This window comes from Aspergillus multicolor (assembly GCF_047715735.1).
Source record: "Aspergillus multicolor strain CBS 133.54 unplaced genomic scaffold BDW74scaffold_2, whole genome shotgun sequence".
Taxonomy (NCBI): domain Eukaryota; kingdom Fungi; phylum Ascomycota; class Eurotiomycetes; order Eurotiales; family Aspergillaceae; genus Aspergillus; species Aspergillus multicolor.
The window spans coordinates 1,820,696-1,843,049 of record NW_027395953.1 but is presented as its reverse complement, the minus strand read 5'-3'; the positions used below and the strand labels follow the sequence as shown (position 1 = coordinate 1,843,049).

The window sequence follows — 22,354 nt, the reverse complement described above, 5'->3', positions numbered from 1 at the left end:
CTGAAGAGGGATTGCTGTTAGGTCTGCAGCCTGCACGTGGGATGTCAGTTCATTGATACGATGGCGCCCAGGCCCAGTCGTTAAGCGGGCTGCATAGTCTCCGTCGCTTACTGTCGTCCTGAACCGGGAATGAACGCCAATCGATAGCCATGCCTGAAGATTTCGACGACAAGAGCAGAATATAGCTCACGTCAGAGCGCACACAGCAGACTCGTCATATTATCCGAAGGAAGGACAGCCATGCCGTATCGCGTGGAAGGCCGGGGTGAGCTGACGCCAGGATTGCATGTGGATGCTGACGGGGCAGGGGTGCGATAAATATCAAGAGGCTCGTTTTTGAGCCGGAAGAGCAGGGAAGATAAACGGCTAAAGACGCGGTTAGTAAAGGCAGACGACAATACAATGGGGTGTTGGACTAACTGACCAATGCATTGGATGTTTGGTGAACATAAGCGCCAGGCCAAGAGGATAGTGCAAGTGTTCGGTAATCGGAGGGTTTACCCCGCTTGACGTGGCCGGCACGGGCTTGACTATTGTCGTTCTGTTAGAGCTTTGAGAGAGAATCGTCTGGATTCTAACTCTTGATTTTGTTCTGGATGTCGCTCTGGACCAGGTAATGGGGTTGATAGCGCGACTTTGCCGCCGTTTTGGTGCCCAGTTCATGCAAAGGCTATGCTGTCAAGCGGTCGGAAACTCGAGATATTGGCAAGCAGTCTGACAGCAGAGCCTCCCATCTACCCTCGTTTGTTATTGACAGCTCAGATTGCAGTTTGAGCTGCCTGCGAAGGCCCTGTAATCTGTGCTATTATAGAACACGAGGCACACTACGGAGTATGCGAGTATGCGCGAGTCCGAATCCAGAAAAACCAACACGTGCGAAAGACGGCAAATTGATAGCAGTCATAAATTAACAACCTTTTTTTAGCCCGACCCTGGCCATTCTCGCCAATGGCCGATGATCGCGAGCAGCTAGCGAAAGGAATGTGCCGTGGCTGCAGGAAGTGTGCCTTGGGCTGCGTGTTCACACCAACCGGCGCTTAAACATTGGCCGACTCCAATGCTGACTGGGTGCCATTCTATTGGGTTCGACTGTCATTTGCTGGCGATATTATCTTATTTTGCTATGATTAGAAAAGGTAATGTCATAATAATGAGGAGCGGAGGGGTGCGTTGGCTAGGCGTTCCCCTCTTCCAGGAGCGGCTTATTTATCCTCATGGTTCCTGCTCAGCGGTGCCTGGCCAGCTGTGCAATTGTATCTGCAGCACTACATTCTTCTATCCATACCATCTAGTGACATACTGGTGATCATGGTTACCATTCGCCTTCCACGCCCAACAGGCGTCTACGTCCCCAACTCCCCTCGCAGCGTCACCTCCGACATGATCTCCTCGCCGCTCTCCGCAGACTTCAACTTCGATTCCGAGACCCTCACACCATCCATCATCCCCGCCCTCGAATACATCTCCTACAAGCTGCAGCAGAAGCACATGCACGTCACGCTCCTCGTCGGCCGCGGAAAGCCCTACCCCACCGGCCAGCCCTCCGACCTCATCGTCATCCCCTCCACTACCCTCGAACCCTCCGTATCCCGCACTCTCACCCGCACAATCGCAAAGGCCGCACAACGCTTCTCCCTCGGCCAGAGCTGGTCCGATGCCCTCGCCCGCTCGCACCACGAGCGCCACGCAAACGAGTACCTGATCGAGCGGTCCATCCTGCAGAACGAAGTCGTCTTCTCCCGCGAGGGCCTGACCCTCCTCAACGTCGACCGCATCTACACCTTCAAGCGCCGGCTGTGCATCCTCTCCACCTCAACCTCCTCCAACTCAAAATCCAAGCCCACCGCCTCCCCAGAATCCTACATCAACTCCTGCGTGCGCCTCCTCCACCGCACGATCGAGGACTTCAACGGCCGCCCCTTCAGCAAGGCCTTCTTCCACCGCGTCTACGAGCAGCTCGATGTCAGCGATGAACTCCTCTCACAGGTCGCGACCGTCTACAAGAAGCAGTACAGCCAAGACGGGATTGTGATGCCGCCCGCGCCAAAGCCCGCTATTATCGTCGCTGAAAAGAAGAAGCCGGCGATTGTTGCCATCGAGAAGAAGCCCGCTGCTGTTGTCACCGAGAAGAAGCCCGCTGTTGTTGTTACCGAGAAGAAGAAGACGGCTGTTCGGCCTGTTCGCGTTCGCAAGGCGCCAACGCCTGCGTACAAGGGTCTCTCGCCTGCTGGGACGCTGGGTAAACGGGGCCCTAAGACGCCGCTCTCTGCGTCGGATGTTACGCCCATCACGCGCAACGAGTGGAATTTGCTGTTTGGGCCGGGGTTCAAGAAGACTCAGCCTACTGTTACCAAGTGGACGCCGTCGCCGACTGCGCTTGCTGCTTGTTGAGGATGAAAGGGGGTCGACTTGTAATGAAGTCGAGAATTTACGTACATCATTTGGTCTATGAGAGACCACCACTCATAACTCCGCCGAGCATCGTCCCGACCAAGAGGACCAGCGCCGGCAGAGAACTCGAGTCGGAGCGTCACTGCTCCATTATCCAACCTTCCATAGAAGATCACCTCCGACCGCGACAGATACCTGCGTGGTCAGGCTGAGACTGAATACCAGCTCAGCCTTGCCGTCCCACGCCATCCTTGCTGGGACCGCAAGACTTATACTTATGACTCGATGAATTCTGTCACCCTGGATATAACCAGCTAGACTGTATGTCGTTAGCGAATACATTTTTCGCCGAAGCGCTCCACTTGCCTTGTAAACTTTCCCGTAGCGAGGTTCTTCGGCGTCCTCCGCCGGATTTGTCGTAAGGTGGGGTTGATGGCCGGGGAACGTTTCTCTGTCGCTTCAACTTCGCAACCCTCATAGTGCGAGGTCTGGAGAATCCTGCGTCAAGAGAACAGGGGGGAACTTTGCATCAACATCTCCAACCATTCTTTTATCTCCGACCAACTTCATCAGCAAAAGGCTTGATCATACCTAGGCTCAAGCAGACCCTGGCCGGCGTCTGTGCGTCCGTCTTAGTGGACGAATTGATAAGGCCTGCTCTTATCGCCCCGCTATAATTATTTCCCCTCACTACGAGCTCTAGCGAGCTAATTCATCTGGGAAGTGAAGCATTTTCTCTCTTCAACTCTCTGCTTCATCTTTCCCATTGTTGCGATTGTTGCGAAGAGTAGTCGAGATGTCAACCCCCGACTCGCCAATCCTCGATTCCGACGACAAGAAATGGACGGCCAAGGCGCTCCTCCGGCATGCCGAGCGCTCGCATAGTCGGCTGCCAGGGATCCGCAAGGTTCCTCTGCGCTCGATCGCGGTGATTCTGCTGGTGGCGGTCGTCAATGTTGTTGTATGGGTTGCTGTTGCGATTGTTTTGGTATGTTCCCTACTGAACTATTGGAAATGATTGGGATGAAACTAACGCGCTGCGATTAGCGATACCACTCGTGAGTTTGATTCTCAGTGGATTTGGATGTGGATAATGTAGTTGACAAGGTTATCAGGTCGCTTGTCTCGAATGCGGTCCTCGCATACACACTCGGTCTCCGACATGCCTTTGACGCAGATCACATCTCGGTACTCCACGCCTCCACCAATTGTCAAGAAAATACATACTAACAGCACCAGGCCATCGACCTAATGACGCGACGGCTCCTCGCAACCGGCCAAAAGCCCGTAACAGTCGGCACCTTCTTCTCGCTAGGCCACTCGACCATCGTGATCATTACCTCGATCGTGGTCGCCGCAACAGCAGCAGCAGTGTCCTCGCGCTTCGACAGGTTTAGCACAGTCGGCGGGATCATCGGGACGTCCGTCAGCGCGGCGTTCCTCATCCTCCTGGGATTCATGAACGCGTATATTCTTTATAAGCTGTATATGCAGATGCAGAAGGTGCTGGATTTGCCGGAGGGCCAGGAGGACGAGGCGTGGAAAATTGAGGGCGGTGGGGTGTTGTTCAGGGTGTTGAAGAGGATGTTCAAGTTGATCGATCGGTATATCTCTCAATTCCACCTACAGATAAAGGATTCGAGTGTGAACAGTTTACTGATGGTATGACATGACAGGCCGTGGAAGATGTATCCCCTGGGAATCCTCTTCGGACTAGGCTTCGACACCTCGTCTGAGATCGCACTTCTGGGTATCTCGTCTATCGAAGCTGCAAAGGGAACTTCATTCTGGGTCATTCTGATCTTCCCCATTCTGTTCACGGGTATGCCCTACACCATCCCCAAAGCTCTGCGTCAGACAATTAATTACCGACCACAGCCGGAATGTGCCTCCTCGACACCACAGACGGAGCCCTAATGCTCGCGCTCTACGTGCAACCAGCAACGAACTTCCTCCCACCAAAGCGCATCGATTCCACAACCACAATCTCAACCACCCAAGGCCCCCTAATCGACGCCACCGCGGACACCGAAGCCAACACAACCTCCGACACAGACACAGAGTCCCTCAACGACCCCATAACAACCCCGCAGAACCACCGCGACCCCGTTGCCTTCCTATACTACTCAATCGTGCTCACAACTCTAACCGTGATCGTAGCCATAATAATCGGCGTGATCCAACTCCTCACGCTCATCCTGAACGTCGCCGAGCCCACAGGCCGGTTCTGGAACGGCGTGCAGACGGCCGGCGACTACTACGACGTCATCGGCGGCGGGATCTGCGGTGCGTTTTTGGTTTTCGGGACGCTGAGCGTGTTTGTTTATAAGCCTTGGCGACGGTGGGTTGGGGAACGCCATGGGAAGGGTGCGCATGCTGGGACTGGGACCGGTGCTGGCGGCTTTGCGGAAGGGGGATATAGAGATGAGCCTGAGTCTTCTAGTGCGGAAGCTGGACAGTCGATTCCGAGGGTTGATACGCCGTTGAATGAGGGGTCGAGTGTGAAGTATGGGACTGTGAGTGTGCAGCCTAAGGGTGATGCAAAGTAAGTGCTGGGATACATATGGGGAGTGTATAGTTTGTGTGTGCAGACAGATATGAGTGTGATTTAGATACATATGCATGAACAAGCAGCAAACGAGATCTTAACAAGACAAGGACCTCGGGATGTCAGGCAGATCAGAAGGCGTGTGGTGCCCTCGCAACAAACTCGAACTCATGGTCGTTTCTGCAGGTGGGTACCATCGATTTGACCATTCTTCCTTCAGGACGACTTGACAATATCCATCGCCCGCTTTCTCATCCTGTTCCTTAGCAGCGTCGAACATGTACCGGAGCACTGCTCTGCTACATGTGTCCTGATTTGATGGCCGGCGCTCTAGATAACATCGAGTAGTTGTACATTGCAGCAGGCCTTGCCTGTGATACATTATTATAGTCATTTCTACCTACCCTGTACGAGACTACCGTAATCTACCTACCAGAAGCCCTCCTCTCAAGAAACCTCAACGGTAAATAGACAACAGCCGACCATCCAAAAGCCAAGAACACACCGACATCCCCTCCTGCCTCCGCAAACGCTTCAGCAACCGGCCCAACAAACCAAGTCTGCGCCATTCCAACAAATCCCCCGGCAAAGTACGCAATCAGGAGCGTCGCAACCGCCGCGACCCCATACGGCAATTTGCCAGGATCATTCCAAGTAGCGACGTCGTACCCCTCGTCCTTGCGCCGCAGCGCCACATCCTCCAGAAACAAGATGACCGCAAATGGGACAATCCAGTACCCCAGCAGCGCGACGAAATTCTGCACGATGGACAGCAGACTATTCCGACCCACCAACGCCAGCACCATTGCAATGATAGTCGTGAGCAGCGACCATATAAACCGCGGGATTAGCTGGGAATAGCGGCCCAGGAGCTGGCAGGCGATGCCTGTGGAATAGGCCATTCCGACCACATTCCCCAGCACGGTGAACATGCACAAGACGAGTGCGGCCTTAGCCCAGGCGGTTGGATGCCAGGCGGCATGAAGGACCCCGCCGAGCCCGTGGGAGCTATAAGCAGATGCGTACGGATGGTCTGCGTTGAAGAAGACGGCCTGCGCCAGGATGATGCCTAGGATGTTGACAAAGGCCGTGGGTACAGCAATGCCAGTCCATGTGAGCAAGGCTACCTTGAGTCTGCTTGTGGTCGACGGGTAATTGCAGGTATAATCGGATGCCATGGCGGTCCAGCCGGCGCCGTTGGAGAACTGGATGGTAAAGAAGGAGAGCCAGGCGCCTGACCACTTTAGGCCGGTGACGGATGAAGGCGTGGAGAACTGGATGCTTGGTATGGCTTGAGCGTAGAGGGTTATGAAGAGGACGAGCGCGAGGACCCAGGTGTATTTTTCCAGGACCATAATGACGCGAAAGCCGAAGAAGGTCGGGATATAGGAGAGGACGGCGATGATAACGATGCCGACTGAGAGGTCGAGCGTGGAGTCCGAGACGACGGATAGGGCTTGGCCGACTATGACCATGTTGATGAGCATGAAGGCCATTGAACTCAAAATCATAATGACAATGATGAGCCTTGTGGGGTGAAATCCGAACGAGAAGCGCGCGACTGCCATTTGGCGGAGACCCAGCCGGGGACCGAAGGTCGCGGTGTAGGCTGGGAGAGCCGCTCCAAAGATGATCCCGGCGAGACATGCGGAAAGGGTATCCTTGAAAGTGAGCCCGAGAGATGGACCCAGAAATCCCATAGGCAGCATTCCCAAATTCATGATGAATGACATCCAGATAACCAGGGCACTCCATATCGAGGGCGGCTGCCGCTCCTCTTCGGGAATGTGGTTCGCACCCTGGGTTTCAAAGATGCCACCGCCGATGCGACCGAGTCGCTGCTCGAACTTGTGTAAGTGTTGGAGAAATACAGGATAGGGCTTTATTATCTCGACCGTGCCCGTGCCTGTCTGCGTCGAACAGGACTCGATCGGCGAGGGGGCCTCGGTGCCCTTCTCTATGTCATTTGCTGGTTGGTGGATATCCATACTGTGTATTTCTGGTGAAAATCAATGAGAGTGAGATACTTGGGATGTAAGAGAGTCTTGTAGGTCCACAAACGATTTCCAGGTCTCAAGTAAACCTCAGAGTGCTGGGTTTCACGATAGCCCTATCTTTCAGACTCAACCGAGAGCTGCACCGAGATCTCACCCGAGCCGGGCCCCCACCGAGCATAGTTTCTCTGTGGTTCTTTTGCGGCCTTAAACAGTACACGAACATAGTACTGATACGCGAAGTACCTGGGGTCACAATCGCGGGCTCACTTGAATTCAACGTCAAATCCGCATCTTGCATACTCGCCTTACCAGCAGCGGCTCACCATGGCAGAACTCGACATAATCAACATTGAAGAGGAAACGCGGCAATTGCAGCAGCAGAAGTCGTTATGGAAGCAGGAAGAGGAAAACCAACGGCATGACTACCGCTTACGACTGCAAATGAGTCCCGTGGAGCGATCCGCTTCGCGGGTGATCCAAGAACTATGCGGCGCGTTGAAGGCCACCGGCTCTTTTGTTCCGACGATGCTGTTCTCGCAGTCTAGACACTTACTTGAGAACAATGACGTCTGGCAGGCGCTCTCTAAGATGCCAAAGGGGTGTCTGCTGCATGCACATGCGGAAGCAATGATTGAGCCGGAGTGGCTGGTGAACCAAGCGTTGGATATCCCTGGGTACGTACCGTGTGCGGGGTTTGAAGGCGGCCGGAGTTAAGGCAGCTGGTCTTGGTTGATTCTCGACTTCATAAAGTCGCTACCATTCTAAACGCCATCGGAGCAATGCAAAAGAAGAAAAAAACTAGATTATCGAACAACGTCGCTATGTATCGTTAATGTACGGCAGAATGGAACACGGACACATCGCTAGGGAGATTTGCCTTGCCCAGCTCCTATTACTGATATCGGAGCCCCCTAAAAACAATGCCAAGCAAATACAAAAGACAAGACTCCGATACCAAGATATGAACCGACCAAACAAATAAACAAGAAAAGGAACAGAGCGTAAGAAGAAAGTACATGGGCTACAATCAGAAGATCAGGGACCGGGCTTTCTGCCGCCGAGATTCCGCGCTGCGGACTTCGGGCTGCGACTGCGACTGTGTGTGCTTATGTCGCGGTCGTGAAGCAGGAGCAGGGTGTGCTGTGGGCGCCGGCGCCGAAGGGGGTTTGATATCTTTCTTGACAGGCGGAGGAGGAGCAGCTCCGAATTGAGAGAAGCGATCACCCGTCTCTCGCCGCGTTGTCTTCATGCTCCGCTCCCGTTTTAACACGAGCTCAGTCCAAGGCTTAGCCGGGTTGGCACCACTCGGTCCCTTGCCGACGGTCTCCGAAAGGACCTTCATCCAGCCTTCTTTATCCGCCGGGCTGTCAGCATAGAAGTCGATCACCTCTCCGTTGCCGAAACGGATACGGAATCCCTCCTCCACGAACATATACCCTTCCTCTTCTTCGGCAAAAGCAGACTTGCGTCGCTTTCCACCACGCGCCGTTGTCTCTTTTTGCGTCAATGTGCTTCGATCGTCGATGAGTTTGGCGGCCTTGGCAAGGTTGATGGTAGCGCGAGGTTGGCGGGAGGTTTCGTGGTAGGCAGTCAGTTTCGTACCCTGCAGCTTGAAGAAACGGCGACGCCAGAACTATAAAAGTTAGTCAGGATATCTTAGATGGCATGACGAGGTGAGCTTACCGGACAGTCGCCACCTTGCTGAGAAAGGAAACCTTCCCAGCTACGGGTGGACGCAGTCTCCGCCTCGCGCATTTCACGAATGCAGGCGTTCATGCTCTTCGGCATATCCTCATCCTTGGTTCCCTTGGGCTTGGGGACGAACAACAGTTGCAGCTCCAGCTTTCCAATCTTGTAAGGAGGACGGCGCTGGGACATGCCACTCGCGGTGCTCTTCTTGCTCTTCACGCTGCTTGGCTGTTCATCAACTGCCCATTCGTTGAAACAAGCCACATCGACATTGTATGGTCGGCCGTATGCATGCTTTTCGTGGTCACTGAGGGCTGTGTAAGCACGAGCAAAGCTGCCGTCCCTAGCAACAAGCGTTCGAAGGCGTTCCCAAACAGGCGCATTCGGATCCTGCTTTCGCTGTTGCTGAGATGCGAGTTGCTGCTTCATGTCGAGTTCCTTACGCTTGCGCGGTGAGGCGAACATCTTGCTGAATGTAGACTGCTTTTGACGTGATGGAGAGGCTGACGGGGCAAGCTCTTGGATCTTGAACTTTTCCTCATCCATCTTCATTTGGAGCGTCAGCTGGAACTCCAGATCGTTCTGAACGATGAGCTCGAACTCCTGTCCGATAGGAGCAGTCTTGCCCAGTTCCAGCCAAGAAGTTGTTACACAGTGCAGACCATTATCCAAGGTTAGGGAGAAGTACGTTCGCTCTCCTGTTATGACAGGAAATAAGTTAGGATGAATACTAGGAGAGCGGAATTCAGGACAATAGAGCACGTACCTTTCGGAAGCGGCAAATCAAGATACTTGAGTCCGACAACCTTGACAAATAATCTACCGCGTTCTTCGCCGTCCTCAAAAGCTGTATTAAGATTCTGCTCAATCTCTTCAACAGGGGTGGGGGGCTCTTGGGCGATGCTCGGCTGTCCTGGCAACGGCGGCACAGGTCCGCTGACGGGTTTCTTGCGGATCGCACCGGAGGGGGTACGGATACTGGCGCGACGAGCCCCAGAGTTCCAGGGGACTGTAGTCCAGGTCTGCTGGCTGACTTTACGCTGGGGGGATGCGCCGGGTCTCGTGCCCTGCGCACCAGAGGGCTCTCCGTTCGCCGTCGGCATGGGTTCCTCCTCAGGGCGGCTACTCGCGACAATGACTTTGGTATTGTGCCTCATGAGGTAGCCTCTCTGTTTAGACATTGGGTAGTTAGCACGTGCTAAGTGATGGGTATGGGTTCCTGTGCGGGGTGCTTGGGGTTCCAGGGTGTGGGGAGGGGCCGATGAGGACTGTAACTGGGAAAGGGCTAGCTCAAACGCAACCTTTTGGGACTCAATGACTCGATCGAATTCTTTGTCCAAGCCAAAACCAAGACTTTCGTCTTCTTGGATGCTGAACGGGATGTCCAGTTTCATAAAGCTAGGCTTGCGGGGCGAGACACCCGTTGAGGGCTCGGGCTGTAGAGTTTGGGCATGAGAAGTTGATTCTACTTCGTGGGCTTCCGGCTCGTTGGACGGCTCGATTGCTGGGACAACCTGGCCGCTGACTTGACGGCGGGTTGCGGCCATTTGTTCAACATCTGCACGAGTTAGTGATGGGCGAATCTTCAGACTGCTGCCGCGTGCTTTGACGGTAGCGATGGGCTCTGGAACGCCTTCATCCGCCGACTCCTCAAGGTCGCTGATCTCAGGATCCACGGGGTGTCGAATCACAGAGTCAGGAGTTGAGGGCGGGGATATCTGCTCAGCGTTCTCAGGAGTGACGGGACGGCGAAGGGACTCAAGCATCGCGGTCATCTTGGGAGCGGCGACCTGAGCACTCTGATGTTCTTCCTCGGTCTTGGGCTCTTCCATGCCGACTTCTTCGACCTTAGCTTCCTCCACCTTTGGCTCTTCGACCTTAGATTCTTCCACCTTAGGCTCTTCGGCCTTGGGCTCATCCATCTGGAGATCGTCAATTTTGAGGTCTTCAGGTTTGGGTAATGATTTGTCGTCAGAGTCCTCTTCGACTCCACCTGCGGGAACTGGTGTCGCTTCAGATGGCACAGAGCCATTGCTCTTGGAGAAAATCTCCTCCATGGAGTGGTTAGAGTAATGGCTCTCGTCGTCTTCGTTTTGTTGATCTTTGAGATCCTTGAAGGAAGAATCTTTCGAGGGAATGGTACCGTAATAGTCGGGTATATCGTAAAGGTCATTAGTGTCGTCCTCCTGTTCAGGTTTGATGATGACACTATTCGTGTCCTCATCGTCATCTAGGTAGCTATTGTCTTGGTCGCTCTCTAGCGAAGGAATGGGAACGTCAGGGTCGTGACTGGCGTAATCATGTGGACTCGCGCTTCCTTGGGACGAGGTTTCATACGAATCATCCAGATAGTCATCGCCGCGGCGAAGGTCACGCAGGATGGAGTCTCTGGAGATGCGTGGAGGAGAAAACACGTCGGGCTCATTTTCTTGAGTTGGAGTAGCATCATCATCCGCAGGCTCCGACTCATCTAGTTTGTCCGCGGCCTTCTCTTCAGTCTTATCTTCACCATCTCCGGAGTTGCTTGTCGGCTTTTCATTCGCATTTTCGCGCTCTTCTCTTTGAATCATCATCAAACGCAGCCTATCCTCTAAGGACATGGAATTACGGCCGTGCCCAGAGATGTCTGACTTGCTGTAAGTGGCCGCTGCTGGTGGCGCGGGAAGGACACGTTGGTTTCCACTTCCAAGTTCAAATGCAGCGGCCAGTTTGTCTGAGGGGGCGGCGCGTGGAGAAAACGACAATCCTTGGATAGCTGGAAGCGGTGGTAAAGGACGGCGCTCGCCGTTCGAATCGAGAGACTCCACGCGAGACCGCCTGGTGGGAACCTGCTGCGTGGATACAACACGAGGTTCGGGGCTCTGGCTTCCTTCGCTAGTAAATGGATCTTCGTCCTTCTCCACTAGTTCATCATTTGCGGTATCCGGGCTCATGAAGCGCCAGTCCTCGGGCATGACAACCGGGGTCTTCTCAAGGTCTTCCAGCGAAGCATCGAAGCTGTCATCACGGTCCATAGAGCCCCGATCAAAACTAATGTCGCCTTCGTCTTCTTCCGAGTCATAACTCCCTTCACGGGACTCGGATGCGATTGAGGACGGGTCAGGGGTGGTCATTTCATATTCATTCACCTGGGGTGGGGCGGCATCGAAGGTAACACTTTTCGTGTAGCGAGTACCGTCGATGTCCGACCAGATTTCATTATCCGGGTCAAAGGCCATGTCCTTGGTGCCAAACCTACTGGCGCGAGACAACGACGATTTCGCGGGAGGGGCCTGTTCCTTGCTAGGCGACGGAGGTCGGAGTCCCATTTGCGGCTTGTCTGCACTGGCAGTGCGAGCTGTAGCCGCATCCTCGTTTTGCTTTTCGTGCGAAGCTCGATTGATCGCAAGCGGTCTTTGTGGGACATCAACACTAGCAGGATCGTACTCTTGATTGTAGTCGCGGAACATACTGTTGCCCTTGACTCGTGATGCGCGCTTCAGGTTCTCAAGAGAAGGTCTCTTAGAGGTAGAAAATGGCGCATTGGGGTCATATGGTGCTTGGTTCTCCGAGTTCTTCTGAAAGGGGGAACCCGAATCACGGCCTTGCCAGAAGCGGCGCGTTGAAGAGGGAGATTCATACGGGGATGAATCAATGCTTTTCGTTGACTATTCCGGTTAAGTCAGCATAATCCTGAACAAAGAAATACAGGCATCCTACCCTAGTGCCCTGGTTCCAGACGGGAGAGTTGCGACGGTGAGCCATTGGGCTTACTTCTGACAGCGGCCGTTGCCCGGTGCCGTTGACCATATTGCGAGAGTGTCTCAAGGTCTAGAGAAACAAACTGGGAGGAAGAAAAACCAAGAGCAGACGAGGCAACAAAGCAAAAAAACAAGGCTAGAAAGTGATCAGTAAACTTGTTTCACCTCGTGTTGGGTCTCCATCCCTTGCGGAGTCGGAACGCGCCCATACCTATTCTCGATAAACAAAAACAACAGACGTCAGATTCCCACGTCCTTCAAAGAGAAATGCCAAAGAAGTCCAGTTCAAGTTGTGATCGCTCCAATAACACCCCGTAGGTGCGTAACTTCGTAACTCGTAAAAGATCACAAAGGGAAGATCATCCAAGGTGATTGCCGGTTTCGTTAATTTTATGTTTTTCGGTCTTTTCCTCGAGTCAATCACAGTAACGAAGGACTATGGAAGTCAAATGGGGAAAGATCGTGGTTGGATGAGATTCAGAGGAAAGTCGTAATCAGATGGTGCAAATACAATGCAAAGCGAAACACACACACACATGCCATCCACCACCGGCAAAAAGACAGGAGAGAAAGACGTCAGATGAAGACGGGGGAGGATCTAGAAGAGAAGAGGAGACGCAAGTGGGAGCGTTAAGTAGGTCTGCGATCGCTGGTGCCGTGGTTGGAGACGACGGACTCGTGGAGCCTGAGGAGCCGCGAGGATGTTGACATTTGGCTGGCGGGAGTCTCCCGGGCAACTGCAGCACCTGCGCTTGGAGCATCGGAGCCTTGGCGCCTGAACGCCTGACTCTATCGATCGAGCTAGGCTGCTTCCGGCCTAGCGCCTGCTAATCCCCGGCGGCCCAAGCTTCTTCCCCTTTGAGGATCTTTTTTCTCCTGCGGCGAGAGCTGGTCCAGACTTTTCCATCACTCTTCACCCCGGCCCCGATCCAGCGATGAACCGGTTAAGCGGGCTGTCCCTGCCCCTCAGGCCGTCAGTATGCCTGTTTTGCCGTGCTCAAACCTCTCTTACTCTGTCCCCTCTCCAGGGAGGACAGGCTGTCCGATTGCTGTCGACTGGCCGCCTCCGCCGAGGAAAAGCCCGCATGACACTCTCCAGAGATGTCGCTAAATCAACCCTTAAACCGAAACGAGAAGACCGTGGTAGGATTGGGCCTTTTTCAAACATGAATCAGACACAGGCGCGAGTTCGTGATGATCCGCGGTCGCGTTCGGCGGCCGCCTTGCGACGCTCCGGAGACAAGGAAGAAAAGCCCGCGACGAAGACCGACAGTCCGCTATACAAAGCTTTGAAGATGCAAACGACGCTCGCACCCGTTTCTTACGGCCGACGAACAGCAATCAAAGCCAAAATCGCTGAAATCACGAGTTTCGATGTCTTTCCTCTCCTCCCAATTGTCCGAAACTCGATTTATTCACAAGCCCTTCCTCACGTTTCGGACGCCGTGCCTACTCCTATTCAACGTGTTGCAATCCCGAGGCTTCTCGAAGATGCTCCAGTTACTAAGAAGTTGCGAAGGGTGGACGATGAAACGCCTCAGTATCCTCAGTACCTCCTCGCCGCAGAGACCGGTTCGGGAAAGACATTAGCATATTTGATTCCTGTTATCGACGCTATCAAGCGCCAAGAGGCGTTGGATCAGGAGAACGAGAAGAAGGAAGAAGAAAGGAAGGCGCTGGAGAAAGAGGAGAATAAGAAGAATCAGGCATTTGATTTGGAGCCTGAAATCCCCCCACCATCAAACGCAGGGAGACCTCGGGCGATCATCCTGGTGCCGACTGCGGAGTTGGTTGCCCAGGTTGGAGCCAAGGTCAAGGCCCTTGCACATACAGTGAAGTTCAGGTCCGGTACCATCTCCTCCAACCTGACGCCTCGCCGTATCAAGAGCACGCTTTTCAACCCCGCCGGTATCGACGTCCTAGTCTCGACCCCGCATCTTCTGGCGTCCATCGCCAAAACCGACCCCTACATTCTAAGCCGTGTCAGCCACCTGGTTCTCGACGAAGCTGATTCCCTTATGGATCGATCTTTCCGGCCAACATCAACTGAAATCATTAGCAAAGCGTCGCCGTCGCTGAAGAAGCTCATCTTCTGCTCGGCAACGATTCCCCGCAGCCTTGACACTCAACTGCGCGAACGCTACCCTGATATTTGGCGGTTGACGACACCTAACCTACACGCGATTCCCCGTCGCGTTCAACTAGGAGTAGTGGATATCCAGAAAGATCCCTACCGCGGTAATCGCAACCTCGCCTGCGCGGACGTGATCTGGTCCATCGGCAAGGGACAAGGAGACGACGAACCCACCGCCCCTTGGCAGGAGCCGAGAGTTAAGAAGATCCTCGTGTTCGTCAACGAGCGCGAGGAAGCCGACGAGGTCGCCCAGTTCCTTAAATCCAAGGGCATCGACGCCCACTCATTCTCGCGTGACTCGGGCACCCGAAATCAGGAGGAAGTTCTTTCTGAATTTACCGAACAGACCGTCATCCCCACTGCCGAAGAGATCCTACTTGCCCGCAAGCAGAAGAAGCGCGATAGCGGAAATATTCCCTTCGTGCTGCCTGAGCGGACATCCCAGGGCCCCGAGCGCCTGCTCCAAGGCGTCAAGGTCCTCGTCACCACCGACATCGCTTCCCGCGGTATTGACACCATCGCCGTGAAAACACTCGTCCTCTACCATGTCCCGCACACAACCATCGACTTTATCCACCGTCTCGGTCGTCTCGGGCGTATGGGTAAACGTGGACGTGCGGTTGTGCTGGTCGGCAAGAAGGACCGCAAAGATGTGGTCAAGGAGGTTCGCGAGGCTATGTTCAGGGGTCAAGCTCTGATTTAGTTTTTGACCTTTCAAATCATGAGCTTGTACTTCTACGCTTTAATGTCTGGGTATTCATGCTGGCGCTGGAATCGACTTGAATAAATACCCGTCTAGATTGTGTTGGACTTTAATGGCTGTATCATATATCATCTCATGTACATTATCATCTCGTCTTTTTCTAGCATTATATAGACGGCGCCGTGAACAACTGTTTTCTCTCATTTTTTTCGGATTTAAATATCTAAATGGAGTACCTCACTTCTGGGTTTTGGCTGCCTCTGCGAGTCTGCAAGGGTACCGTAACACGTGACTGGCATCAAACTCATGACTCATTGTCCAATCATATTTTCCACCGCAAAAGTAAACACCACTTACTCTGTACAAGTTACCTTCTGTCTCGACCCTCAGCTCAGAACGTCTAAAGCAAATAGATACAACAAGGATCCACCTTGTCAACACACTGAAAATGTCCAATTCAGACCTAAAAGCAGCTCCAGGGGAAACATCCCTTACAAAACTCCTCTCAACACTGCAACCAATCCTGCATGAAGAAACCTACATCTTCCTCACAATCCCACCTTCTCATCCCTCATTTGGGGACGTTGCCTCTCTCCACGTTCGTCTTCAACCAAAGATGCTCTTCCACGAAGCCGAAGGCCTAACGGTAATCACAACGCCGGCTCTCGCCTCGGCCGCAGGCTTCGAGAAAGACAAGGACTACGTCTTCGAATGCAAGATGATTACTCTGACAGTACACTCGAGTCTCGAGGCTGTGGGGCTCACAGCTGTGTTTTCGAGGGCCTTGACGGAGAAGAATGTCAGTGCGAATGTTGTTAGTGGGTTCTACCATGATCATATCTTTGTTCCGGTGGGGAAGGAGGATGTTGCGGTGGGGGTTTTGCAAGAGGTGCAGAGGGAGGCGCTGGCGAGGGTGGAAGGGCAGGCTTAGAAAGCTCAGTCGATGCAGATCATTGGCTATGGTATTGACAGTGCAAGAACTTGTATATGCTTGATATGGTATATCCAGTCTATCGATCAGGACTTCATAGTCCAGTGTTGTTGACTTGATTTTTGAAAGCATGTACATACTCTAGGTATAGAGAAATGCCTTCAGAGAAAAAGGAAAAGCAGACAGTCTCCCGCGGGGACTGTGATGAGCATCAAGATTGACTAGAATCAAAATGCTGCCAATGGGGAAGGGTCTATACATCCTGGTTAGCACTGGTTCATCAACAATATGAGGATTTTGAATCTTCAGCTTTTACTGCACCGAATTTTACTGGGAGATATCATGCCGCGTGCAATATTGACTGCAATTGAACGGAACCTAATCTAAACGAGTGAAATACTCTGACTGGCACCTCTTGCCCGATTTGACACTTGGAAGAATGTTTCCAAGCCGAGTACTCTCCTCTAAGGTCCTCCTTCTGCGTCGTCCTAGTCATTATTGTATGTTTATCGGTTTGCTCGTATTGGTATAACTAACATCTCGATGCATATAATCAGCATTAAGGGCATACGGACGCACGATGGGCTTGGTCTGAATTTCAAATAGCTTGGGTCTTAGCGAACTATCAAGCAACGTTGAATAGGCAATACTGACAGAGGTTCCATGGCGTCAGACTCGGTGGAAAATGACGCTGGGTGACCGCTATCCCGGCCGTGCTGTGATAAATAATAGACGGAGCATTGCCTGACATGCGCAAGTGACAGGTATTTCATGAAATGGAGAACTGGTAGAAGTGATACTGGTTGATGGTAGTGATAATCGGGGGACGAGAAGGACAACAGAACGGGCTAGCGCGGGAGTCGTCCAATCCTCCCTAGGTAAGTGTACGACTGTCGTCCATGAGCCAGCCAGAGACTTATGACATTGGTGACCTGGAACGATATGCAGTCCGTCAGGGCCTGTACAGGGTTGAGCTCCGGTCAATGGCACGCTGTCGTTATGTTAAAATCGTACTTCAGTTGCTGGAGGTGCAACTGTGTCGTCAGATTCTCCATGCCTTTGTGTATTGCAACGAAAAATTTGTGCATTATCAACTAATTGGTTTACAGACATGATCACTTCTCTCTCCATTCTGTTCTCCCGCTGGCTCACCCACCACTTCAATCAGATCAAGGCTCATTTAACCAGAAGCACAAACCAAGAGAGACCCAATACCGAATGAAACCCCCGGCCGCTCCGTCATGACAACACTCAGGTCGCAGTGTAAGGCGGCGGCGCATCCTCCCTTCTATTGTCATTACCGCCACCATGCCCGTACCGAATCTCATTAACATACTCATTTTCATACCTCGGTGGTCCTGAAACTCGTCCTTGTCTTCCAACCGTCACCGCACGAGGAGGCTCACGAACACTAACATTGACGCCGCGGTGTCCCAGAGCCTCAACATCAACACCGTTACCATTCCTCTGCTGCTGTTGCACCTCCCCAGCATGTGTTTTCTTTCCACCGAACAAAGCACAACACACAACTGCGCAAACAATCCCAACAATGAGAGGGATTAAAACAATGATAGCCGTGGGCATCTTAGAGCCCCCGCCCCTTCGTCTGCGGTAGTCGCGTGCGGTTAACATTGGGGTCTTTGGGGTTGGGGACTTGGCTTCGTCCTCGGCCCTTGCGATGGGGATGGATGTAAAGGTGGTAGTCGCAGTCGTCAAAGTTGATGGTATTATACGGGTTTCCCACTTTGAGAGTTGAGACTGGCTGGTAGTTGGGGATATACTGCTGGTGCAGAGTGTAGCTTTGGATGGGAAGCATTCCTGAGCGGAGATACCTGCAGTTGTAAAAACGAGTTAGCCAGGCCTGGCCCCCTTTGCGTCCTTGACCGTGATCTAACGGAATGAGCACTTACCCAGTAATAGAACCATAATGCAAAAGAAGCCAAGGAACGTCTTAACCGAAATCATCTTGAGGACTTAACAGGATGCGTTGCATTCTGAGTAGAGGGTTCATCCGGAATATTGTCTTTACTGATCAAAATCAGACAAGATACATCCCAGGGTGCAAGCCCATTATATAGACAGATCGACTCGGTCCCTGGCAGCATGAGCCAACGGTCAATATACATGGGGCGCAGTAGCCAGGGCATAGCTCGTCTGGGCGCGGGCTGGGCGTTGAGTGTCGGCCAATGATTGGAGAAGCAGCATCCACAGCTGGAACCGCTCCAATCAAGTCAGTGTTTATCTTGGCAACCCCGGGTATACGGCAATCTAACCGCTGGTAGTGTGGCCTTGGGATAGGATAATATGGCGCCACAGAGACAGCTTGTCCGGGGCTGTGTCAATCTTGGAGCCGGGGCTCTGGACAGAACAGGAAAGGCTAGCCCTATTCCAAGAGTTCCCTGTGCGCAACCATAATGTATCCGCTCCATGCAGTGAGCAGCGAGCTTTAAGCTAAGTGCCATGGGGTCTCCTTAACAAGGACAATGGAAACATGATTTCAGCCCGAGCTCTGACGCTTGGCTCGGTTGGCTCAGTTGGACTCTCATTTGGAGTCTGGGTAGCAGTCGGTGTTGTTGACGCGCATAGACTGGAAATATGTAGTCGCCCAGGAGCGGCAGTCTAGGAATATTGTATATCGTAACTGATTGAGCCAAAATTGAAAAGCTCCGCGTAGCCCCAAATGGCCCTCGCTGTGTATCCCCCGGAAATCGCCGCTTATATCTTGGCGTGACACGCGACCAGCATTAGTTGATCATAACATGTGCGAGAAAGAAGGAGGTTCGCCAGAGGCTGTGACGCTATGATGAGGAATCTTTAGAATTGTACCCTGTAAACAAAGGTCCTGGCCAAACTTTTTGCCGAAGGGCCCTTCAACTCTCTCGCTACCACATGCGCTGTCCATATCCTTCAAATGTTACTTCAGAGTTACTCGCTGTTCGGAGGACTATACTCACTTTGACGGAATGCCTCCAGCGCTTCCCGAAACCTTGCTCTGCTTCTGGCCATCTTTCCACCAGCCGCCATCCAGATCTGCCAGAGTTCTCTGACATCTACGTTGGCGCCCCCTCATCTGCAGCTGAGCTAACTTGAATATTCAGCTCCGACTACAGACAACCAGTTCCCTCCGATTGCCTACCCGTCCCTCCATCTGTCTTGCGGCATACCTGACTCAGGCTACTCCATCCACAATTGTGCGAGCATCTCCGCCTCACATCTATGCCGACAGGCAGCGTTCCTTCCTCCACATCTATACCTACACCCACTGCATTCAGCTGCGCTAGCTACACAGCCAATGATGGGGATACCTGCAAGTTGGTTTGCCATGAGTGCTTTGAGAGCCGATAGCACGATTCAATGCAACTCCTTCAACTGGCACTGCTCGTCTTGACCTTTCGGCAACGAAGTTGTGCACGACAATACCTGTACAGTGTACGCGGCACAGCTGAGTGACCTGTTGAAGTATTGGTCAGGGCCAGCAATTCGGATCATTATAGCTCGTCAGCCGGGACCCTACGGCGCATGGCAATTGCAATAACCAATTTGTGCCTGACATAGCCCATGGCCCCCTCGCATATGAAGCCCTACCTAGCCCAGGCTAACCCTGCATATCTTAGACCTCTCGGCAGCAACTGACCTTTCCCTCATCATACCCAGCAGGAGAACAGCATCCAAAGCCTTAGCGCCTCACTCCTTATCACCCTAGGCTTCGGGCAGGACCAAATCGACATAGTTCGAACAACAACCTCCTGGTGCCCGCCGTCTGAAGCGACGCAAGCCCCAAGCGCAACGTGAGACAGTCTCTCTACAAATGGGATAGTATACTAAGAAAGGCATTAACTGGAAGTTTCAGAATCTTCTTGATCTGGAGGGCTTCTACCCCTTCCACTTCGAAGTCCACGACAAGAACATCCACAACGATCTTCGGCGTACCGACTCCTGCTTTAGCCCAGCCAGGCATAGTCAAGAGCTGCACAAGGTTTTATCAGGTCGGGGAGGGCGACCAATTTGAGGCTCTCCAACAAGGAGAGCGTTGCACTGGGCTTTGTTTTGGACCAGTATGGCAAGAAGACGTGTGGAGGACTTTGGGTGACAATATATCTGCCTGAGTATAGGTATACCTGTTTGGGATAGTACACTTCAAACTGAGTGCATGTCAGAAAGGTTCATGGATGTCAAATTCCCAATCAGTGTGTTATCCTCGAGTTGTATTTTTACTTTCTTTTACTACGCTGATGAAATAGAGGCTCTGTCATGGCGGATGTACTGAACAGCTCATCTTTAATATCGAGAGAGGAAACCATCATCAAGACAAAACTATATTTATTTCTAGCAAGGGGTGTCAACAACACATAGTTCGGATTCAAACAGGGATGCTCTTCCCAACGCTCCTCAAGAACTCACACCTCTCCTTCAACTCCTCCAACTCAACCTGTCCAAAGCCGTCTGGCCCGATAATCCATTCCTTCCCAGTTTCATGTAGCTCCGGCACCCCAAACACATCAGCTGCGGTGAGCTTATGCGCATTCGGGTCGCCAGTCTGGAAGAAAGAGCCGAAGGCACCAGCAAACCCCCGGTAGATGAGCGGATTCGTCTGCTGGACGGAGTTGACGCGGTTCCACTACAGCGAATTAGGATTAGTATGCACTGTACAGAGGGTATTAAAGGGTGAATGGAGGCACTCACGTAACCGGTATCATCCCCATGCTGCGCCGGCGGACGCGAATACTCCGCCATGTAGCCTTTCTTCTTTGCTGCAAAAGCTAGCCAGTACCCCGGGCAAGATAGAACCACATCGCGGTATATCAATCCCGCGCGCACGTAGGTCGTGTTGTAAATATCCAAGGTCTCAGTTGCCCCTACCTCCGGATAGTACTTGGTTTCGAGGGCACGGATTTGAGCTTTCGATAGATCCGGTAGGAAGCCTGTCAGCCAGTCATGGAAACTGGCGGTTGATGAGTTGAACGCGTCCGTAGTCTCGTTTGTGTTCGCATATTGAAGACCAGGCGGGACGAAGTCCTCACCTTCGTGTGTGTTGTGCGTCGCGAAGAAATAGTCCGTCTCGATCAGACCGTGCTCCGTTGCGTCAGTCAGTGTATGGAGAAGGAACTCGTCGTCGATGACAGGCGCCCATGTATACGAAGACGTTGTCCACTTATGACTCGCGCTGATTACTTGATTAGCATCACGGATGGCTTGGGCGTCGACACTTTTGAGACAAGCCAGAGTATCATCCGTCCCCTTGCAGCCCGTCAACTCAACCAGACTATCATAGATTGCCTCGGACTCGTCATCATCGTACCGATACGTCTTCGGCCAGAAAGGCGAGCTTGTAAGCGCCTTCGAGAAGAGCTTCTTCTCTCCCCGTCGTCCATTTGCAAGGACTTGCCCAACGACGGAGCCTCCACCAGCACTCTGTCCCCAGATTGTGACATTGTTCGGGTTACCTCCAAAGTGCTCAATGTGTTCTTGCACCCATTTTAGCACGTACTCTTGGTCTAAGAGAGCAGGGTTCAGGTCTGAAGTCGGTGAGTTCTTGATTGCTTTCCCGGGAAGGAAACCGAACGCATTCAGCCGGTAGTTGGGGTAGATGACAATATAGTCGTTCAAGGCACTGACGTTCAGCACGGGGTACGAAGATGGCGGGAGCGAGAACGAGGCACTTCCTTGGATAAATGCACCACCGTAGAAGACGACGAGGACGGGCCTGCGGACTGCCACTGAAGGATCCGAATCCGAGTTCGAATCCTGGTCCGAATTCTGAATCCAAGGTCGTGAGAACAGGCCTAGATACAAGCAGTCCTCAGACCCATTGACCGTGCGCTGGGGACACATGTCAAAAGACTGGTCTGTATTGTAGACGCCATCGTTTATAGGCAATGGTGGCTGCGGTGCACGGAAGCGGTTCTCGCCGGTGGGAGGCGCAGCAAATGGGATCTTGCGAAAGTAGGAGATGTTGTAGGTTTCGTCGTATTTGCCTTGGAAGGAGCCGTAGCCGAGGTCAACGAGCGGATCACTGTAAGCATTGACACTGGCGAGGAAGGTGGTTAGTGGAAGCGCTGTAGCCCACAGGGCGCCAAGTGATGGGAGGATTCTCATGCTTAGGACGCGAGCTCCCTGATATGATCTGCAGTTAAACCACCACGAGGTAATGCCAATGCGTTTATATGCGTCATTGCTTTCGGGGTGAGACAGGCCGAGCTGGACATGTTTGACGATGCGGG

The 22,354-nt window shown here is 52.8% G+C and overlaps 9 protein-coding genes across 9 annotated transcripts; 5 read left to right on the top strand and 4 right to left on the bottom strand.

Annotated features, from left to right (window-relative positions):
- The first annotated feature begins 1,153 nt into the window (after positions 1–1,153).
- On the top strand, positions 1,154–2,748 carry BDW74DRAFT_144737 (uncharacterized protein). Its single transcript, XM_073723092.1, has one exon. The coding sequence runs from the start codon at positions 1,309–1,311 to the stop codon at positions 2,389–2,391; it is 1,083 nt and encodes a 360-aa protein (XP_073588986.1). The 5' UTR covers positions 1,154–1,308; the 3' UTR covers positions 2,392–2,748.
- A 390-nt stretch (positions 2,749–3,138) lies between these two features.
- On the top strand, positions 3,139–5,311 carry BDW74DRAFT_144736 (HoxN/HupN/NixA family nickel/cobalt transporter). Its single transcript, XM_073723091.1, has 6 exons — positions 3,139–3,379; positions 3,439–3,449; positions 3,507–3,579; positions 3,631–3,995; positions 4,068–4,213; positions 4,270–5,311. Exons 1-6 carry the CDS (start codon positions 3,188–3,190, stop codon positions 4,938–4,940), a joined length of 1,458 nt encoding a protein of 485 aa, XP_073588985.1. The 5' UTR covers positions 3,139–3,187; the 3' UTR covers positions 4,941–5,311.
- Positions 5,312–5,364: 53 nt separating this feature from the next.
- Positions 5,365–6,927, bottom strand: BDW74DRAFT_186353 (purine-cytosine permease family protein; the record flags this gene model as incomplete). The annotated part of the gene is made up of 1 exon (XM_073731247.1): positions 5,365–6,927. The coding sequence occupies one exon, from the start codon at positions 6,925–6,927 to the stop codon at positions 5,365–5,367; it is 1,563 nt and encodes a 520-aa protein (XP_073588984.1).
- A 333-nt stretch (positions 6,928–7,260) lies between these two features.
- BDW74DRAFT_173715 (uncharacterized protein) lies at positions 7,261–7,650 on the top strand (the record flags this gene model as incomplete). Its single annotated transcript, XM_073727846.1, has 1 exon — positions 7,261–7,650. The coding sequence occupies one exon, from the start codon at positions 7,261–7,263 to the stop codon at positions 7,648–7,650; it is 390 nt and encodes a 129-aa protein (XP_073588983.1).
- Positions 7,599–11,678, bottom strand: bud4 (putative GTP binding protein (Bud4)). The gene is made up of 4 exons (XM_073732980.1): positions 9,927–11,678; positions 9,392–9,794; positions 8,620–9,323; positions 7,599–8,569 (listed from the first exon to the last, which is right to left on the bottom strand). The coding sequence occupies exons 1-4, from the start codon at positions 11,637–11,639 to the stop codon at positions 7,964–7,966; spliced, it is 3,426 nt and encodes a 1,141-aa protein (XP_073588982.1). The 5' UTR covers positions 11,640–11,678; the 3' UTR covers positions 7,599–7,963.
- A 1,598-nt stretch (positions 11,679–13,276) lies between these two features.
- mrh4 (ATP-dependent RNA helicase MRH4) lies at positions 13,277–15,495 on the top strand. The gene has a single exon (XM_073732979.1). It carries the CDS (start codon positions 13,301–13,303, stop codon positions 15,200–15,202), a length of 1,902 nt encoding a protein of 633 aa, XP_073588981.1. The 5' UTR covers positions 13,277–13,300; the 3' UTR covers positions 15,203–15,495.
- A 73-nt stretch (positions 15,496–15,568) lies between these two features.
- On the top strand, positions 15,569–16,315 carry BDW74DRAFT_144729 (ACT domain-containing protein). Its single transcript, XM_073723090.1, has one exon. The coding sequence runs from the start codon at positions 15,651–15,653 to the stop codon at positions 16,131–16,133; it is 483 nt and encodes a 160-aa protein (XP_073588980.1). The 5' UTR covers positions 15,569–15,650; the 3' UTR covers positions 16,134–16,315.
- An 895-nt stretch (positions 16,316–17,210) lies between these two features.
- On the bottom strand, positions 17,211–18,156 carry BDW74DRAFT_49921 (uncharacterized protein). Its single transcript, XM_073732978.1, has 2 exons — positions 18,044–18,156; positions 17,211–17,965 (listed from the first exon to the last, which is right to left on the bottom strand). The coding sequence occupies exons 1-2, from the start codon at positions 18,096–18,098 to the stop codon at positions 17,385–17,387; spliced, it is 636 nt and encodes a 211-aa protein (XP_073588979.1). The 5' UTR covers positions 18,099–18,156; the 3' UTR covers positions 17,211–17,384.
- A 2,337-nt stretch (positions 18,157–20,493) lies between these two features.
- Positions 20,494–22,229, bottom strand: BDW74DRAFT_173710 (putative carboxylesterase; the record flags this gene model as incomplete). Its single annotated transcript, XM_073727845.1, has 2 exons — positions 20,494–20,751; positions 20,817–22,229. The coding sequence occupies 2 exons, from the start codon at positions 22,227–22,229 to the stop codon at positions 20,494–20,496; spliced, it is 1,671 nt and encodes a 556-aa protein (XP_073588978.1).
- Positions 22,230–22,354: the final 125 nt, after the last annotated feature.

Bases quoted from the DNA above. Each gene is read 5' to 3' on its own strand.
- BDW74DRAFT_49921 (XM_073732978.1), bottom strand. From the start codon at position 18,098: ATGATTTCGGTTAAGACGTTCCTTGGCTTCTTTTGCATTATGGTTCTA. The intron at 17,966-18,043 runs GTAAGTGCTCAT...TTACAACTGCAG, and splicing joins CATTATGGTTCTATTACTGG to GTATCTCCGCTCAGGAATGC.
- BDW74DRAFT_144729 (XM_073723090.1), top strand. From the start codon at position 15,651: ATGTCCAATTCAGACCTAAAAGCAGCTCCAGGGGAAACATCCCTTACA.
- BDW74DRAFT_144736 (XM_073723091.1), top strand. From the start codon at position 3,188: ATGTCAACCCCCGACTCGCCAATCCTCGATTCCGACGACAAGAAATGG. The intron at 3,580-3,630 runs GTACTCCACGCC...TAACAGCACCAG, and splicing joins TTGACGCAGATCACATCTCG to GCCATCGACCTAATGACGCG. The intron at 4,214-4,269 runs GTATGCCCTACA...TACCGACCACAG, and splicing joins CTTCCCCATTCTGTTCACGG to CCGGAATGTGCCTCCTCGAC.
- bud4 (XM_073732980.1), bottom strand. From the start codon at position 11,639: ATGGACCGTGATGACAGCTTCGATGCTTCGCTGGAAGACCTTGAGAAG. The intron at 9,324-9,391 runs GTACGTGCTCTA...CTGTCATAACAG, and splicing joins TGATTTGCCGCTTCCGAAAG to GAGAGCGAACGTACTTCTCC. The intron at 8,570-8,619 runs GTAAGCTCACCT...TAACTTTTATAG, and splicing joins AGCAAGGTGGCGACTGTCCG to TTCTGGCGTCGCCGTTTCTT.
- mrh4 (XM_073732979.1), top strand. From the start codon at position 13,301: ATGAACCGGTTAAGCGGGCTGTCCCTGCCCCTCAGGCCGTCAGTATGC.
- BDW74DRAFT_144737 (XM_073723092.1), top strand. From the start codon at position 1,309: ATGGTTACCATTCGCCTTCCACGCCCAACAGGCGTCTACGTCCCCAAC.